Below are 19,557 nucleotides of genomic sequence, written 5' to 3'. Positions count from 1 at the left end.
GTGGTGCGTGTCATAGACTCACCGAATCATAGAATTGTAGAGTTGGGAGGGACCCCAAGGGTCATCTAGTCCAACCCCCTGCAATGCAGGGATCACAGCATTTTGAATCTGAAGCAAAAGGCTTGAGTCGGGTTGGGGAGCTCGTGTTTCCTCAGAGAGCCCATTAAGTGTTTAAATCACAGTGGTTTTAGATTTGTTTGATCCTGCAGAGTGTTAAAAGGTACCCTTATTTCATTCTGTTAATGACAAATTTTAGCAAATTAAGGTATCATGAATAATTGGTTTTTATGAAAAAGAAGTCACTTTTGGTGTGTGTGTGTGTTTCAGTTTTATTGTAAGTACCAAAATAGAGTATTTCTGGCTCGGAATACATTGGGATAAACTACCTTCTGCATCATATTATTATTGGGTTTTTGCATATTTGTGGCTTGCCTCTCTTTTTTCTTCCTTTCAAATTTCACAAACCATTTGGCAAGTTCACCATACACAAAAAAAGCCCATTTAATTATTTTTTTCTAATTTCATTACCATTGACAGGCTGCCTTAAATTGTTTATACATAATACGGGATTAACAATGTGCAATTAAGAAATAACTCTGAACACCCCTAAGAATACCTAACTGCCTTAGGGTAGATTGATGTGTGTTTGTGAACAGAGAATAGGACAGGAAGCTATTTTGTTGATGCAGAGTCGAAACTTTACAGAAGGCTTCGTAATTACAATTGTGAAAACTTAATAAGCCGTTTATATTTTTTTAATAAAATTCACAGGCTGATTGAAGCCCTATTTACCAGCTGCGGCCTGGCATCTTCCATATTTATGCAAATGAAGTATGAATAGATGAGTTAGCTTACCATACTTACATTTAACTAGCATGTGGAAGTTTTTCTTGCTTGTTGACTCACGATAGGCCTACAGTGTGGTTGATAGTGCTAAATGGGGGTGACAGTCCTGTCTGAGGGGCCATCAAGGAGCCCCCCGTTGTTAAGATAATGGCAGTGCGGCTTTCCAAGTCACCTGTGCTTGAGAAGGTGAAGGAGTAAATTTGATGGGATCAGGGAAGCTGTATGTGGTGGGGGCTGATCCTCTGTGGAGCGGATTTCATTTCTCCTTCACCTATAGTAATGCTGCTTTTAATTTTCCGTTTCTGTTAGTATCAATTATTTAACCTCATGAATATTAACGGGAAACCTCAATTTAGTATTTTTAATTCTGTTTAGTAAATTAAAAAAGAAAACGCAGGACCTGTGGAGAAATTGCTTTCTGAGGTTCTGCTGCCTGACGGTGGTGCAGCCAGGTTATTTTAGATTCTGGATGCAATGGTCTTAACTCCACTCTCTCACACCTCCTAGAATTGTAGAGTTCGAAGGGACCCCAAGGGTCATCTAGCCCAACCCCCTGCAATGCAGGAATCCGGCCCACTGCCGTCCCTGGGTGGGCTCAGACCACCAGCCTTCTGGTTAACAGCCAAACATGCTGTGGTCTTATCTGTATAATGGCTTGTGGGTGGCACTGTGGTCTGAATCATTGAGCCTCTTGGGCTTGCCAATCAGAAGATCGGCGGTTCGAATCCCTGTGACGGGGTGAGCTCCCATTGCTTGTCCCAGCTCCTGCCAACCTAGCAGTTCGAAAGCATGTCAAGTGCAAGTTAAAGATAAAGGGACCCCTGACCATTAGGTCCTGTTGTGACTGACTCTGGGGTTGCGGCGCTCATCTCGCATTATTGGCCGAGGGAGCCAGCGTACAGCTTCCGGGTCATGTGGCCAGCATGACAAAGCCGCTTCTGGCGAACCAGAGCAGCACACAGAAACTCCATTTACCTTCCCGCTGTAGCGGTCCCTATTTATCTACTTGCACTTTGACGTGCTTTTGAACTGCTAGGTTGGCAGGAGCAGGGACCGAGCAACGGGAGCTCACCCCGTCACCGGAATTCGAACCGCCTACCTTCTGATTGGCAAGCCCTAGGCTCTGTGTGTACTGTAAATAGGTACCGCTGTGTCGGGAAGGTAAACGGCATTCTCGTGCGCTCTGGTTTCCGTTACAGTCTTCTGTTGAGCCAGAAGCGGTTTAGTCATGCTGGCCACATGACCCGGAAAGCTGTCTGTGGACGAATGCCGGCTCCCTCGGCCTGAAAGCAAGATGAGCGCTGCAACCCCATAGTCCAGGGGTCCTTTACCTTACCTTTTTACCTACCTGTATAATAGAATCATATTCTTTAGATGACAGTAGGTATTGCTATACAGAATTTAAAATGTAGTCCTCCAGCCCTATTTGGGAGCCCTTGTAGTCATTCTGCCATGTGGGACCTTGGGCATTTGTCCTGCTGGCCACACCGCTTCTTGAACATTAAATTTTGCAAACGAGAGCGAGTCCCAGCTGTTGGAAGCACTTCAATCCCAGTAACAAAGTGTCATGATAACAAGTGAGGTTAGGCAGCTATGTTGAGTTCAGCAGTGGGGGGAAAGAGGCCATGCCAGATTCCGCTGCCTTCTTCTGATGCAAACAACCCCAAACTCCAAAGAAAATTGCCACACTAAGCAACAATAACAGGTGAGTGAGTGGAAAGGCAGCAGCGGTGTGTGGGGACTCTCCAGAATGTCACATATACTACTGTGTGCTTTCTGACACCTGTGTGTTCTTGGTGGAATGAGCTCCTGGCGCACAAGGAACAAGTTTGTTCCCTTGAGGCTAAGAAGCTGAGAGAGTCGGACACATTTGGGGACACAATAATTGTGTCCCACTCTCAGCCTAACAGCTTTTCCACTGTCATGGATGCTGAGAGTCTTGAGGAAGGAGGTCGTCACTCTGAGGAAGATGGAAAGCATCCATTAGAAGAAACCCGTTCCTCGGGCAACAAACAAATGCCCTTTTAGGTTGAAGATTCTCCTCTGTAGGACAGAAGCTTCCTTGTAGTGGATAATTTGATCATTAGGGACATAGATACCTGGATTTTAATGAGGGTGCAGACCACCAGGTGACTTGACTGCATGGTGCAAAGGTAGCCATGCATCATCTAGCTAGACTAGTAGATGGTGCTGAGGAGTTGTGCATTTTAGTGACACGAGGAAATATCGCCGTGCGGTCTTGGAAGCAAAATGAAGCCAGGAGCTTCAAGGTACCATTCTCTGAAAAGCTGCCCATTCCATTCACAGCACTTTGCAAGACAAGCAGGATGTGTGATAAATGCAGAGGCACATTTTGGGACAGGTGGGCTCTGTACAAAAAGGCAGTGGCTTCACTTGAACCAGGATGGAACCAGACTATTGAGGTTTATTTTTTATTTTATTTTTTAAAAAAGGTGCCAGAGTCGCATGAAAGCTAATTTCAGGGGGAAACTGAGGAGCATCTGGTTCGGGATAAAGCATCCCTAAGCGGTGATAGCTAGAATGAGATGGAGCAGAAAACAGCAGTGCAAAGAGGCCAAAGTGTTGTACTGAAATAATAATTTTAAGTAATCCGCAGAGTGTTGTACTGTAAAACACACATGCCAGAGACATTTGGAGAGATCTTATTTAGGCATCTGTATGCCATTGCTGGAGGTCTCCAAGTCAAGAAGGGCAAGCTGGAGTACTTGGCCTTTGAAGAGAGCATAAATCTAATGGAAAATTAGAAAATAGAAAATTAGAAACCTAGTGGAATGCAGAGAACCAGCGGGGCACTGTTATCTCTGGGTGCAAATTCTACAGGAAGGACAGGGAAATTCCAGGAAAGTACAACACAGTCCCATGGACTGCAAGAAGATCAAACCTATCCATTCTGAAGGAAATCAGCCCTGAGTGCTCACTGGAAGTACAGGTCCTGAAGCTGAGGCTCCAATACTTTGGCCACCTCATGAGAAGAGAAGACTCCCTGGAAAAGACCCTGATTTTGGGAAAGGTGGAGGGCACAAGGAGAAGAGGACGACAGAGGACGAGATGGTTGGACAGTGTTCTCAAAGCTACGAATATGAGTCTGACCAAACTGCGGGAAGCACTTGAAGACAGGAGTGCCTGGCGTGTTCTGGTCCATGGGGTCACGAAGAGTCGGACACGACTAAACAACTAAATAACAACACAACACAGTAACATTTGAGGAGACTGGTTAAAAGGAACTTGATAGGGGAAATAAAGGTGGTCAGGTGTCTCTAGAAGGCTTGGCTAACAAAGCTCAGTTAGAAATTTACCACCAGGGCCAAGAGGGTGCCAGCATGGCCAATGGGCAAAGCGGAAGACTCGAGCAAGTGAGACAAAGTTTATATGGCAGACAGAGGCAAAACAGAACCAACAAACCAATTTCAGAACAAACAGTAGTAAAAATCAATGAATAAAAGTGGGCTTGTTGGCCAATGTGACTTGAATAAAAATCATTTCCCAATGTACAGTGAAAATTGATAGGCTGGATCCAGGTTGGCAAATACTGCCCCAGGCCTTGGATGCTATAATTGCCACTTTATTCGAGGGTCGTGTTAAAACAGCCCCTTCCCATATACACTGGAGATACCTAGCAATCTGGACCAGATAACATCAGGTGCTTTTTCTCCTGGGGGGGGGGTGGCACACCCCTTTTGGAGTTGCTCAGCAGTCTGTTGCTCCTGCCCCATGCAACTGCATAGGTGACTGGTCACAAAGGAGCATGGCAGTGCCAATTGCCCATTCCTCCAGGTTATAGCTATTACTGCGATTTAGGATCACCGTAATTGAAGATTAGAGAACTCTTGCTACAATATGAGTTTGGACGGTAGATTTTTTAAATCAAAAACAGGACTGAAGGAAGCTGTAGCCTTCCAGATGTGCTAGACTAGGACTCCCTGTCATTCCTCATCCTTGACCATGCTGGCTGGCATTGATGGAGAGTTCATTCATTCATTCATTGAATTTATATACTGCCCTATACCCAGACATCTCTGGTTGAGTTGAGACCTAACAATACTGGGAGGCATGCAAGTTCCTAGCTTTCTCTACCTAAAATACATAAATGGTTCCCCCTTCACTGGAGGTTTTTAAGCAGAGGTTGGATGGCCATCTGTTATAGATGCTGTAGTTGAGTTGTTGTTTTTTGCATTGCAGGGGGTTGGACTAGATGACTCTCAGGGTCCATTCCAACCCTACAATTCTATGATTCCACGAAATAAATGGGGTTATCTGTTGCATTGGTGTCTAGCTTTCAGCGTAACATCACATTAACATGGACAGTGTATCCAGCTGCTGCCAGATACAATCTAATATGCTGACAGCTCCACTCCAGCCATTTCAAACAGAAGAGGTTTTGCAGGCTCTTTATTTGACGAGCATCCCATAAATGCACTAGCACTGTTCAATCAAGCTGTGTGTGAAACTTGAAGGAAGGATCGGCCAGGAAAGGGGAAGGCTGGGGGAAGAGTATAGAAAAAGCACTTGGGAATGATCCTTGACCGTTACACATTACATACCAGACTATGTTATATTGCATTATTTATTTCATTTACGAATTGCTTTCCCACGAGGCATCTTGAAGATATTTACATAATAACACATATAAAACAATTACATGAGTTTCATGTACAGGCAGTGACCGATTTATGTGTGTCCAATGGATGCTTGACTGCGCATGTGCGCATCGCGGCAACCTGGAAGTGGCTGGAAAAGGGGATGGAACAGGGGGCATGTCAGGGTAGAGTGCGCTTATGTGTGCTCTGTTGACGTGCCTGGGGGGGTCAGGAGCATAACCCCCGCTCAATTCGGTCGTCGCCTGTATAAAAACAGTTAAAAACAACGATGCCCTATAAGAAAAACCATTTTAAAAAACTATGATAATAAAAACAGTTTTAAACAGCAACACATGCATAAAATCAATTCGGATCCAAGACTGGGATAAAGCTTTTCGAAGGTTTGTTGAGACACAAATAGCATATGTGTGTGGATGTATTTAGGGAAGAGTTAGAGAGCATCTGGGAAATAATGTTTGTGAATCTGCACAGAGCAAGTAATGCAGATTTATGGGTCTGCTTGCTAAAGTTTTAGATTTGTGCTTAATTTGCTTTGCGGGTCTGCTCCGTCCTTCCTGAGAGCACTAAAAACGGTTGTCTCCCGTTCGGCAGTACATTTGCAAAACAGCCTAATATGATTTGTGCCTGAATTTATACTTCAGTTGGGAATTCAAGTTCTGACTATTTCCTCGTATTAAACTGCTCGGGTCCTCCTGAATATGTTCATCTGAAAAACAGGGCTGTCTTAACAGTCTTTTATACCCAAGACTTGTAAAGGATCGATACATTTCCCATCAGAACAGTAAATTACTTACTGAACTGCTTCCAGTAATCATGATGTACAATTTCATGTTAACTCTTCCCCTTCTCCACCCAGAATTTTCTTGACAGTGTCAGATGGCTTGCCTGCAACCTTGCCCACCCCCCACCACCCCTACCCAGAAGAATAATGGGTTTAAAATGAATAGTTAGCCAGCCCATTACATGCTTGGGTAGGGTTTAGCATTGCACTCATCATGAGGATGTTATTAGACGACAGAACTCACCATTGCTGTACTGGCTGGGGCTTATACGAACTGAAGTCAAACAACCACAAACTTGACACTCATTTATACCCAAGGCTTGTAAAGGACTAGTACATTTTCCATCAGAACAGTAAATTGCTGAAGCTTGTGGGCCACAAGCTTAGCGTGAATCAACAGTGCGATGCAGCAGCAAAAAAAAAAAGGCGAATGCTATTCCAGGCTGCATCAACAGAAGTATAATGTCCAGGTCAAGGGAGGTCATAGTACTGCTCTATTCTGCTTTGGTGAAACCGCACCTGAAATACTGCGTCCAGTTCTGGGCAGCACAATTTAAGAAGGATATTGCCAAGCTGGAGCGTGTGCAGAGGAGGGTGACCCAAGATGGAAGATGAGCAAGCTTGTTTTCTCCTGCTCCAGAGGGCAGGGCAGACTTGGACCAATGGCTTCAAGTTACAAGAAAGGAGATTCCGACTAAATATCAGGAAGAGCTTTCTGACAGTAAGAGCTGTTCGACAGTGGAACTGATTCCCTGGGGGGGGGGGGGTTGTGGACTCTCCTTCCTTGAAGGTTTTTAAGCAGAGGTTGGATACATTCTGTCATGGGTGCTTTAGTTGAGATTCCTGCATTGCAGGGGGGTAGGACTAGGTGACTCCCTTCCAGCTCTATGATTTTACGATTCTGTGAACTATCTGAAAAGCCACAAGTTCCCCATCCCTGATCTAAAGAGGGTATTCAGGGTTGCTATTCTCAAAAGTTCTGGTCTCTGAGGAGGGGTAAGGGATGCAGCCACAGGGAAGATGACCTATTTTATTGAACAGTCCTCCTGACTTGCTTGCACAGTTCTTAAACATAGGTTAGATTTTATTCAGTATTTTATTGAGCATCACCCTTTCATGATTGTGGGGCTGTTCTAGTACAATGAGCATTTGTTTTTGCATCCATCCTGTTTTGCTTGCAGGGAGTTTTCACTCTTCTCTGTTAGTCATTTGCTCCACATTTTTCAACGCAGGTCTTCACCACTTTCCAAATAGCTCTCTCTCTCTCTCTCTCTCTCTCTCTGTGTGTGTGTGTGTTTATAAAAGTGGAATTCTTGCGCTAAGGCGACAGAGCTCTTTGATCCACCTTAACTAAGCTAACCTAAAGTTCCAAAATGCACCTGAATCCATACTGCAGAATTCTCAACATCTGGAGGCAGCTGTGGAAATGTTGTTCCCCTTTTTTTAAAAAAAACAAACAAACCCCAACTTCACCCTTTAAAAAGCTATATCTCACAATCAGGCCAAATTTCTGGCTTTTATGCATATCAATGTCTGGCAACGGGTCCAGAAGTTAAACAAACAAACAGACAAAACAAACAAGCAAACAAACAAAAACGAGTAACTAACCTTCAGTGTGGTTAGTTACACCTTTACATCATTCTCATCTGCCCTGTCACACTTACAATCAGGTTAGTGAAAGGATGGGTTCCCCTTCTAATATGTTCTGATAGGTGTAGGAAAGGATTCTAATCCACATTAGTAATTTTGCGTTCAAGTCTTAGAGCCACTTTAGGCTGCGTCTTGCCATAGAGAAACTAAAGATGCATGATCTCATAGCATCTCTTCTTCCCGGGCTGCTGGCCCTCTCTCTGCTTGGCCCACCAGGCCATTTTGCAGAAGCCATAGCTACCCATCCTACACTTGATGCCATATGTGAGGTGGGTGGGGGGCCAGACCCAAATGTGATGGGGGCCGTCCCCAATGGTCTCTCGCCTGCCTTTTCTCTCTGTGTCTCTCCCTCTCCCTCTGCCACCCCTTCTCCCCCCCCCACCTCTCTTTCTGGTGCCCCCTTCTCTGGGGACGGGGCAAAGGTCACTCCTGCCTGAAATATGACCCTATCCACTTGCACAGGCCTTCCCTCCTGCCCCTCCCTCCCTCGATCCATTTCAGCCTTCCCCGACCCCACTTTTATCCCCCCCCCACTCTGGACTCCCTCCTACTGCAAGAAATTGGGCTTAGGGTAACAGGTTTCTCGCCCCTCCTCAGGGCTGGAAGCTGAGACCTTCTGCATTCAAAGCATGCACTCCTCCACCCTTAAACTGCAGTCTTTTCCTTGTGGCTCCCCTTTTACCTCCATAGGCTAGAGAGTCTTCTACCAGTGTATGCATTGGATCTAAGGCAAGATTTCCCCCCCCCCCCCATTTCTGGTGACTGTACACTAGCCCGGCTCTGAACCCGGATCTCCGGAGTGGAAGCTAATTAACTTGCTGAGCCAACACGCACCTTTCTGTTTCACCCCAGCGCCTGCCCTGTTGTGAATCAGATTGTTTCACAGGGGAGGGATATTAGCAAGGCAGGCGGGTTTTTATCTGCTAGAATAAGGACATTTACAGCATGTCGAATTTTTATTCATTAAATGGAAATCCTTGGGTAATCTCTCTCTCTCTTCTTTTTTTTGGATACAGGCCGTGCGCTGCTCAGGCTGACAGACAAAAAGCTCGAGCGGATGGGGATTGCTCAGGAGAGCTTGCGGCAGCACATTCTGCAGCAGGTCCTCCAGCTCAAGGTGCGCGAGGAAGTCCGGAACCTCCAGCTGCTCACGCAAGGTAGGGAACGCAAAAGACCACAGGAGGGGAGCGGGGGAACAGTTGCATGAGAGCATACTCGAGATTGCTTTGATGTTCTCCTGCACAAACTGTTACAAGGAGAGGCGTCATGGGGCCAGAGCGACCACCGAAAGGTAAACAAGAATAGAGCAATATGCATATTAGGAGTTGCCTGTCCGTTATGATAAGAGAAATTCCTTTCTTCACATTTTCAAAGCATGACCCACACGCATTGTCCATCAGCGTGCTAGTAGCTGTGATGCTAAGCCCGCCACCAATGTCTGAAAGCACATTGGCCTTACTGGGAGGGTACACCTGCTTGCGCTCATCAGTATAGCTTGTTTTCCCCACCTGATTTCTGTACCATTGGCTGCCACTGGCAGAACCCAAGAAATGTACCATGCAATGATGATTTCAGCAACAGTACTGCGTTAAGTGCAATACTGAATTCTGCCCTCTTCTCCCGTGATACGTCTAACTATTCTGGGTCTTTGCATGAGTAAAAGAGGAAGGAGAATCGGGGCCTGCTGTTTCTAATGGCTGTTTGGAGTGAAGTGTAGCAGCTTGGACTACTGCAATGCGCTCTACGTGGGGCTACCTTTGAAGGTTATCCGGAAACTACAACTAATCCAGAATGTGACAGCTAGACTGGTGACTGGGAGTGGCTTCCAGGACCATATAACACCAGTCCTGAAAGACCTACATTGGCTCCCAGTACATTTCTGAGCACAATTCAGAGTGTTGGTGCTGACCTTTAAAGCCCTAAACGGCCTCGGCCCAGTATACCTGAAGGAGCGTCTCCACACCCATTGTTCAGCCCAGACACTGAGGTCCAGCTCTGAGGGCCTTCTGAAGGCCTCACTGTGAGAAGTGAGGTTACAGGGAACCAGGCACCCGCCCTGTGGAACGCCCTCCCATCAGATGTCAAGGGAATAAATAACTATCTGACTTTTAGAAGACATCTGAAGGCAGCCCTGTTTTTAATGTTTGAAGTTTTATCGTGCTTTGCAGTGGTACCTCAAGTTACAAACGCCTCAGGTTACAAACGCTTCAGGTTACAAACTCCTCTAACCTGGAAGAGTTACCTCGAGTTGAGAACTTTGTCCCAGGATGAGAACGGAAATCGTGTGCTGGCAGCACAGCTGAAGCAAGATGCCCCATTAGCGAAAACATGCCTTTAGTTAAGAACAGTTTCAGGTTAAGAACAGACCTCCGGAACGAATTAAGTTAGTATCTAGAGGTACCACTCTATTCTGTTGGGAGCCGCACAGAGTGGCTGGGGAAACCCAGCCAGATGGGCAGGGCATAAATAATATATCATCATCATCATCATGTGATCCCACTGTAAATTATTCTACACTAACTGAGGCTCGCCAAACATGTCACAAAGAAAACGCTCCTAGCTGTATGGCGAGGAGGTGTCTGACTAGTAAATTATCTTCAGTCACATGGCTGAAGGAACTGGGAAGTTTGTGCCCATGTAGCATCTTGGTACCACAGCAGCTGGTAAAGACAGAAGCATGCGCTTTGGACACTGAACATGTTGCCTGACATTTCTGGTTCCCTTTTTCAGTGAGAATTATTCAGGCAACTGGGACCTAAAGCATACAATGTACCGGCTAGAGATATAATCAGGTTCTGCCATTTTTGAATGGCTATTACAGATCCTTACCAGCAGGTTTTAAAAAGAAATATCTGTGGAACACATGCCGTTTGTAGCCCGTTATTTTCAACTTGCAATTTTTCAAATGGGGAAGCGACAACAGCTGCTAAAAGAGGCACAAACGCTGCCATATGTCTCCCAGTCTCTCTCCTCCTGCGTCTCAACTGGAGTAAGACTTTACACCTCCTCCTACTTGCTGGAAAATATTGGCTTTGTATTACCTGTGTTGTCTCGACTGCTGACTTTGCCCATTCTCAAGAGCGTTCCTCTTTCTGCCTGGAAGACAGCATTTTCTGAGTACAGTGGTGCCTCGACTTACGAATTTAATCCATTCCAAAGGCACCTCCGTAAGTCGAAAAATTCATAAGTCGAAAAACGCCATTGGAAACGTGATTTCCCATAGGAATGCATTGAAAATGGAAAAATTTGTAAGTCGAAGCAACCCTATCTAAAAATTCATAAGTCGAAAAATACCTATCTAAAACCGACACGTTTTTTTTTTGATGTCAAGACATTCGTAAGCGCGCGGCCATTACCCCCATTCGTAAGTCGAAAAATTCGGTTGTCGGGTCGTTCATAAGTCGAGGTACCACTGTATCATTACGGAATCCACATCGCAGTGCCTCAAAACTCCTGGGTTTTGTTTGGAACTCTCATGCAGGATGCGAATTAGATTCAGGTTGCATTTCAAGGCGGATCTCAGATTTGGACTTTTCGAACCGAAACACTGCCATTCTTTGAAATTCACACTTCTCCAAATTTCGCCATTCAGTTCTCTCACGAAACAAATGCATACGTTAGGGGGAAGTGTGCATGAAAACCAATATCTTAGTGGAAATGACACATTCCAAATTTCAGTCCATATATGCCATACCAGGTTAAGCAAAACATATGTAACAAGTAACAATTTACTCTGGATATTCATTCATAGCTTTCCAGACTCTAGGGTACAGCTACCCTATAACATAGCATACATGAGCTCATCTTCTCCTTTGCCTTCTGTTATTATCATCATCATCATCTGCAAGGCCAATCGAAAGTATATTTTGCCAGGCAGTACACCCTCTCTTCTTCCTATCAACAACCAAGGATGAAGTGGCAGGTTGTGGGCGGAAGGAGGGAGCATTTTAATGGAGAAAAGGAGAAAAACGGACCTTAAATGGTTGGTGGATTCATTGATGGAAACTGACTCTGACAAATTATGAGAATCCCTTTCAGGTAGCTGGCCCTCGGGGATCCAATTCTTAATGTAAGCCCGCTCAGCGAAGTTAATGCTATGCCAGCCAAGGCTATGAATCGCTCACAAGACTTAGATTGGGGTCAGTAGTTCACGGTAGTGCTGCCAATAGTTCTGGATATAACCCTGGGGGTGAACACCCCAGAGGATTGCTTGACTAAGAGGTATGGTAGGCCTGTCAGGGGAGGCCCCTCCAGGGCTCTTACTCTTAACTGTCCAAGTCAATTTAATTTGTGGTGTCGCTCCTCTGAAGTTGGTAGCTGAAAGACATCCATGTGTCATTCCAAAGGGATTCGAGGTGTCGCTCTTAAACACTCAAGCTTGTTGCATTCCATTCTCTGGATGGTACCTTTGTGTGTGTGGTGGGGGAGGAAGCAACCATATGTTGTATTATTATTATTATTATTATTATTATTATTATTATTATTACACACAGTTTTTGCAGAACATTGGATGACTATATTTGGCAGCCTGTTGAAGCAACATCAAGAGTAGCTCGCACACTTAGGAATTGAAATATGCCTACCCTTTCCTCAAACAAAATCTTCCTGGTGCCCCCTAGATGTTTTGAACCACAGCTCCCATTAGCCGCAACAAGTATGGCCAATGGTGAGGGATGATGGAAGTTGTAAATCCCATTTTTTTGGAGGGGTGGTCCACATCAGAATGTACCTAACAGCACTCCTTGGGGCAACCCACATCCCTTCATTTGCTAAATCTCATTCTGGCCTTACTGATTGCTGCCTTTGGGTCGTCTTCTTCTTTCTGCCCACAAAAAGCCGTGAGCCACATTGGGACTTCGTTCTGTTAGTTTTGCGAGGATTAATTCTTGTAAGCAAAGGTTCCATGACTAGGCCAGTTTTCTTCAGGAAAAAATAATACTAGTTCACGACCTCCACCTCATTTCATAGAATCATAGAGTTGGAAGAGACCACAAGGGCCATCCAGTCCAACCCCCTGCCAAGCAGGAAACACCATCAAAGCATTCCTGACAGATGGCTGTCAAGCCTCCGCTTAAAGACCTCCAAAGAAGGAGACTCCACCATACTCCTTGGCAGCAAATTCCACTGCCGAACAGCTCTTACTATCAGGAAGTTCTTCCTAATGTTTAGGTGGAATCTTCTTTCTTGTAGCTTGAATCCATTGCTCCGTGTCCGCTTCTCTGGAGCAGCAGAAAACAACCTTTCACCCTCTTCTATACGACATCCTTTTATATATTTGAACATGGCTATCATATCACTCCTTAACCTTCTCTTCTCCAGGCTAAACATGCCCAGCTCCCTAAGCCGTTCCTCATAAGGCATTGTTTCCAGGCCTTTGACCATTTTGGTTGCCCTCCTCTGGACACGTTCCAGCTTGTCAGTATCCTTCTTGAACTGTGGTTTCCTCCTCACCATGCTTGGAAGGGCGCAGGCCTGACCGCCACACCTCTCTGAGCTTGTCTGCAAGAAATTCTGAGAGTTTGTTGAACTATTTTGAGAAGAATATCTGCAAATTGTCTCTCTGGAAGAGCTGCTGGAAGGGGGCGGGCGGGTGGTAGAGGGTGGAGGAGGAATCATTATCATACTTCCCTAATCCTGATTCATAGGAGGAAGAAGCCTGTTTTGTGCAGTGCCCCGATGATCACATGAAACTATTTTTGGATATTCATTGCTAGCGGAGCTCGGGGCTAGATTGGCTGGTGTGTCCCTTAGCTCAGGCACATCAGCTTCATGTGTGGGCTGGTGTGTGTTGCGGAAACAGAGCTCGCCTTGTTGTGGGGTCTGCTGCTGTTGCTCAGAGCCGGAGAATATTTGGGTTGCGTATTTTTCATGCATTCCTTCCTTGTATCCTCTTAAGGAGGCTTTGGGTGGCGCTTGTTGTGTGAGTTTATTCACTTGATAATGCAATTGCCAAGACGAAATGAAAGGCAGGTGCCATTAGGTTGCATTAATGGAACATTTGGTAAGTTCCATCAGAAGCTAAGCAGTTTAAAGAGCTTTAAAGCGTTGCTAGATCCTGCAGCTTCGTTGTAAGTCATGTTTGTGTATTAGAAAGGCAGGGCAAAACAGCAATAATAATTATGAAAATAATAATAATTAATATGCTAGTGATGAATGGTTTAATAGTTGGCTAAAGACATCAACGAACAGCTTTAGATTTCCTCTCTATTTTGTCATCCTTGCTCTTGCAGCCGCTATATGTCAAGGTAGCTTAATCTATCTATCTATATATATATAACTGTAAACTGGGTATGTGGGTGTGTTTCCACTTTTCACCAAAACCGCTTGACCAATTGAGGTGAAATTTTGCACAGCATCACATGCGAATGTCCGAAGGCTATAGGAAAGTTTGCTAAGACAGATGTCACACCTCCGCCAGGTAAAACCTCCAAAACCCTGTGTTTCAAAACATACCACTCGGATAAAAAATTCCTTCCAGCAGCACCTTAAAGACCAACTAAGTTTTTTATTTTGGTATGAGCTTTCGTGTGCATCCACACTTCTTCAGATACACTGAAATAGAAGTCCCCATTGATTGATTGAATGTAGAGAAAGGGAGGGTGGTGGAAATGGGTGATTGACTGACTGATAGCTGTTGACTGTAAACGACTGCAAATGGTCTTGCATGAAAAAGCAAGGGGTGAGATGGCTGGAGATCGCTTTATCATGTATAGTGAGATAAGAATCCAACGTCTCTGTTCAAACCAGGACTCTCCATGGTTTTAAGCTTGGTGATAAGTTGCAATTCAGCAATTTCTCTTTCCAGTCTATTTCTGAAATTCTTTTGTAGTAAGACAGCTACTTTGAGATCTTGTATAGAATGTCCTGGGAGATTGAAGTGTTCTCCTACTGGTTTCTCTGTCTTGTAATTCCTGATGTTAGATTTATGTCCATTTATCCTTTGGCGTAGGGTTTGGCCTGTTTGTCCAATATAGAGAGCTGAAGGGCACTGTTGGCATTTGATGGCATACACAAGGTTAGAGGACGAGCAATTAAATAGTCCTGAGATGGTATGTTGGATGTTGTTGGGGCCAGTAATGATGTTGTCCGGGTGTATGTGGAAGCAAAGTTGGCATCTGGGTTTATTGCAGGCTGTGGTACCAGTTTCCATGTTAAGTCTGGTGGTTGTATTATTGTGGGTGAGGAGTTGTTTAAGATTGGGTGGCTGTCTGTAGGCAATGAAAGGTCTTCCACCCAGAGCTTGAGAAAGAGAGCTGACACTGGTATGCTTTTGAACTGCTAGGTTGGCAGGAGCTGGGACAGCAACGGGAGCTCACTCCATCACGGGAATTCGAACCGCCAACCTTCTGATCAGCAAGCCCCAAAGGCTCAGTGGTTTAAACTGCCACCATACTGTACAGAACAGAAGAATTGGATTCTGCTGTGTGCTGCTCCGCCAGTGGGATTCCACCCTTAGTGGGCAGCTCCTGCACTGCTGTGTGTGCTCGGCTGCCATGCCATGCCTGCTTTCTCTCCCCTCTATGACGACCCCTCCACCACCGATGCTGCTGCCTCTGCTGCTACATTTTGGAAAGAGGACACCTGAGCCAAACCTGCTGCACTTGCCACCCACCCCGAAACGACCCCCATCAGTGCTATGGTGAGAGACCAACATGAGAGATGTAGCTGGTTCTTCTCACCTGCCATTCCTCTTCCCTAGGTCTCTTCTTCCCACCTTGGGGCCTCTGTAGTCTCAGCCACACTGTTTTCAGTCCTCCTAGGGTCTGCTTCCCTAGCGATTTCACCGCATAGACCACAACCGGCTCCTCCTCAATATTTGGAGAGGTCCCGCCAAGCTGAAAGTGTGATTTGTGGCTGACTTACCAAAGCAAAGTTTAGAGGGCGGAGAGTTGGATGTTCCTAACATTCCTCATTCGGGAGGAAAGCCAAAACAGGGTTGTCCATGTGTGTGCGCATGCTCATTCATGCCTTGGGGGCTGTCACGGGACTAGGGGTCAGCAGAGAGCCCAGTCCAGCGGTGCCAGGGCTCCCGAGCAGGGAAGAGCCCAGTGAGATGGTGAAGGAGGAGAGGGATGCTGCTGACTCAGACCAGCCACAGGAGGGGTCGGGAGTGTCAGAGCGCAACGTCGCAGAAGGAGAGGTTTCTGGGGAAAAGCAACTGAGCAGCTCAGGAGGGGAGGGGAATGTTGTCCCTTCACACACACACCCCAGTTACGCAGGGGAGAAAAGCGCCGGGAACAGAGGAGGAGATTTAGGGCGCCAACGATACGTTGCTGGAGAAAGTCCCGCCGAGCAGCACTTCCGGATTCTGACTCAGACTGAATAGTCATGGACTTTTAGCTCTGTGTTGTACATATGCTATATAATAAAACTCTGTAAAAAACCACCTACAGAGTTTGGAGCCTCTTACTCGCGTGAAGCACCCAGGAGCCCTGATGGTGGTGGGCTGAAGCAGGAGGATTCTGCTTTTGTTATGAGTCTTGGTCCACCTTCCACAGCATCATGTGCTGGGAGCTGCTGCCACTTGCAGCTCCTTGGTGCTTGCCTTCCTCATGCCCCTGCCCATTTGGAGTTGCTTATCCCCTCTTTCATGCTTCATGCGTTCATGACTGTATATGTTGGAAGTGTGTTAGCCTTGACACTTCTGAAGTCTGGAGACAGGCCAGGAGCTTTGTGAAATGCAAGTCTCTGGCTCAGACCCAATGGGGGGGGAATGGAATGAAGAGATCAAAATGCTCTGAAGAACTAGCACAGAGGAATCGGCTGTTGCTTATTCAGATAATAATTAGTCCCTCAAACACTACACAACTGATGCAGAAGAGGGTCTTCTTCTCAGTTGCTGCAACCCACTTTCCTCGCCAGGTGCCAGGTCAGGTGATAAGATAAGATAAGATAAGATATCTTTATTGTCATTGTCCCCTTGCGGGAACAGCGAAATTACTCGGTTGCTACATCCACTCAGATAAAGCATTCCGCATAATCCAAAATTACAAAAAGCTAATTAAAAACAGTAAATATACTACAAAATAACAAGTAAAATAAGATGACTTCAAAGTCCGGGCTTTCCATTTAAGTCATTCCAGCATGAACCAAAATCATTTCTAAATGCCCACACATTCCAGCACGTAGTATGAGCTGATAAGTGACGCAATTTTATCCATTTTGCTGAATTTTACTGCACTGTTATTATTATTATTTGCTTACCATCCCCCCATCAGCTTTCTTGGTTTAAGTGATTTTTCTGCATTCATTGTATTATTTTAATGCACTGAGAAAGTTCTACTGAAGGGCAGCTAAATGAAAAAAAAATCAATGAAATAACCTGGTACTTTCTGCTCCAATTGGTAATGATGAAGCAGAGACCCTTTGCAGCCCATGACGTTCTTTTAACTGCAGGTGCTCAGGATTGAACCAGGGAGCCTTCTGGATGCAAAAGCATGTGGCTTAACACCATGCTATGACCTTGCTGGTTTTACCTGGACTAACACCTCTCTGTCTACATCTATATATTCATACACTGGCAAAGCACAAATGCAGAAATAATAAGCGTTTTGAATGAAATTTCATTGAGAAGGTTTTGTGTACGTTTCCGAGCACAATTCAAAGTGTTGGTGCTGACCTTTAAAGCCCTAAACGGCCTTGGCCCAGTATACCTGAAGGAGCATCTCCACCCCCATCGTTCTGCCCAGACACTGAGGTCCAGCACCGAGGGCCTTCTGGCGGTTCCCTCACTGCGAGAAGCAAAGCTACAGGGAACCAGGCAGAGGGCCTTCTTGGTAGTGGCCCCCGCCCTGTGGAACACCCTCCCATCAGAGGTCAGAGAGATAAACAACTACCTGACATTTAGAAAATACCTAAAGGCAGCTCTGTTTAGGGAAGTTTTTAATCTGTGATATTCGATGTATTTTAATGTTTGTTGGAAGCCGTCCAGAGTGACAGGGGAAGCCCAGCCAGATGGGCGGGGTATAAATAATAAATTATTATTATTATTATTATTATTATTATTATTATTATTATTAACCAAAAGGGCAAATTTTCAGATCCATTTCTGTTCTTAGGTATGAGTGTAAATATTTTACAGCCGTTTTATTAAACAGTAAACTTCAGAGAGGTGGGTTTCTCTCTCTCTCTCTCTGAACTCTCTCTCTCTCTCTCTCTCTCTCTCTCTCTCTCTCTCTCTCTCTCTCTCTCTCTCTCTCTGAACTCTTTTCTGTATAAATGAAGGAACTTTTTAACTGCAAAGCCCACAGTAATATATTACCCTGAAGGTCACAGTTAAAAACCTGTCAATATATGTATTCATAGTAAATCAATTTCAGTTACATCAATGCAAACTCTGACGGGAAAAATTCCTCACTATTGATCTGAAGGAGAAGCCGATATTGTTGAAATTATTAATTATTGCTGGATCCATAATAAAAAGGCCAGTATGGGTTCTGTGCTTTATGATCATGTCAAATTAAAAAAAAAAAAGAACAACAACAAATCTTTTCCTTCCATGAGATGCTGTAGATCTTCACACATCTCGGCAATAAAAGGTCTTTCATAACACTGTTGACTGCCGGCGTGTAAATGAACAAATGAAGGGTGTTCTGTCAGATGAAGCATAAAAGCCATTAGCAATGCACTTTTATTTGAATGGAGCAACATTAATTTTTAAAAGGACGTAACCTGAGACTTCTGCAGAATGTGAGTAGAGAAGGAAAACACGGAAAATACAAACAAACCTTTTTGGCGCATGTTCGCGGCAGCTCCACATGGACATAGCAACACAAAGCTTGGGCTGGCTTGATTTTTAAGAGTGGCAGAGGATGTGATTAGGGACCGATTGATGTGGTTGGTGCCAATAGCACTTCGGTTATCAGGTAAGGTATTCTGTTGACGAAAAATTGGGAGCAAGGCTGACAAGAGATGGGTACAGGAAGTACTGATGTATTGGGCGGGCAGCCAGTAGTGGCCCCAGACTCAGATTTCTTTCTTAAAGTATGTTTCTAGCTTTCCTATAAATAAAGTTGTGAAACAAAATGTGCAGGTACCCTCTGTGTGATTTCTATGAGATGAGTCACATTGGCTTCTCCCACCTTTCCATGCTTTTATCCAGTGAGCGTAGTCAGTGCTGTGATTGGCAGGTGAGTTGTTTTGACGCCAGACAATAGGAACCCCTGTCGTCTTAAAGAGCTGGGGTTTTCTCCTTCCCTTTATCATATCCCCCCCCCCCGGCGCGCTTCTGTCTCTTTCTCTAGTCCTAAACTTTGGCCTAGGGAGAGTCCCGAGGGCCAGATACAAAGGCTAGGAGAGCCCTGTTGGCCATGGAGAAGGAGAGACTGTGAATTATCTGGATAATGCCTTGGTTTTCAACCAGTGTGGCCATGGCACCCTGGGGCGACTTGGGGAATGTTCAGGAGAGCCAGGGGGGGCATCCTTTCATTAACTTGCTGCCCATATCTTCCTGAATTATCTCTCTCTCTTCCTCTCTAAGGAAATTTCAGGGGAGCTGGCAACATTTTTACTTGCAGCCAATTATCTTCCTGAAATAAACCAGTGGCAAAAAAGTGGGGAAACGCTTTTGCATAACTGTTTATCTTCTTAAAATATTCTCCCTACACACACACACACACACACACACACACACACACACACACATACAAACATCCTCCCCAG

At 45.2% G+C, this 19,557-nt stretch overlaps 1 protein-coding gene across 9 annotated transcripts in view; it reads left to right on the top strand.

The window, feature by feature from the left end:
• The window catches only part of SAMD12 (sterile alpha motif domain containing 12), a 190,173-nt gene that overhangs the window by 55,495 nt on the left and 115,121 nt on the right, over positions 1 to 19,557 (top strand). For 7 of the 9 annotated variants that reach the window (XR_015951588.1, XM_088675862.1, XM_088675863.1 and 4 more), the window contains exon 4: positions 8,913 to 9,053. Coding sequence is in view for 8 of the 9 variants with exons in the window: in XM_088675862.1 (XP_088531988.1) it covers positions 8,913 to 9,053 (141 nt within the window). In the remaining variant the exon portion in view is untranslated. Of the gene's footprint in view, positions 1 to 8,912; positions 9,054 to 15,178; positions 18,084 to 19,557 lie in introns of those variants that run through there. The other 2 variants (XM_088675861.1, XM_088675858.1) reach the window with 2 other exon arrangements.

Source organism: Zootoca vivipara, chromosome 8, assembly GCF_965207765.1.
Source record: "Zootoca vivipara chromosome 8, rZooViv2.hap1.1, whole genome shotgun sequence".
Classification (NCBI taxonomy): domain Eukaryota; kingdom Metazoa; phylum Chordata; class Lepidosauria; order Squamata; family Lacertidae; genus Zootoca; species Zootoca vivipara.
Note: the sequence above shows the minus strand (reverse complement) of the source record. Positions and strands in the feature narration are given on the sequence as shown.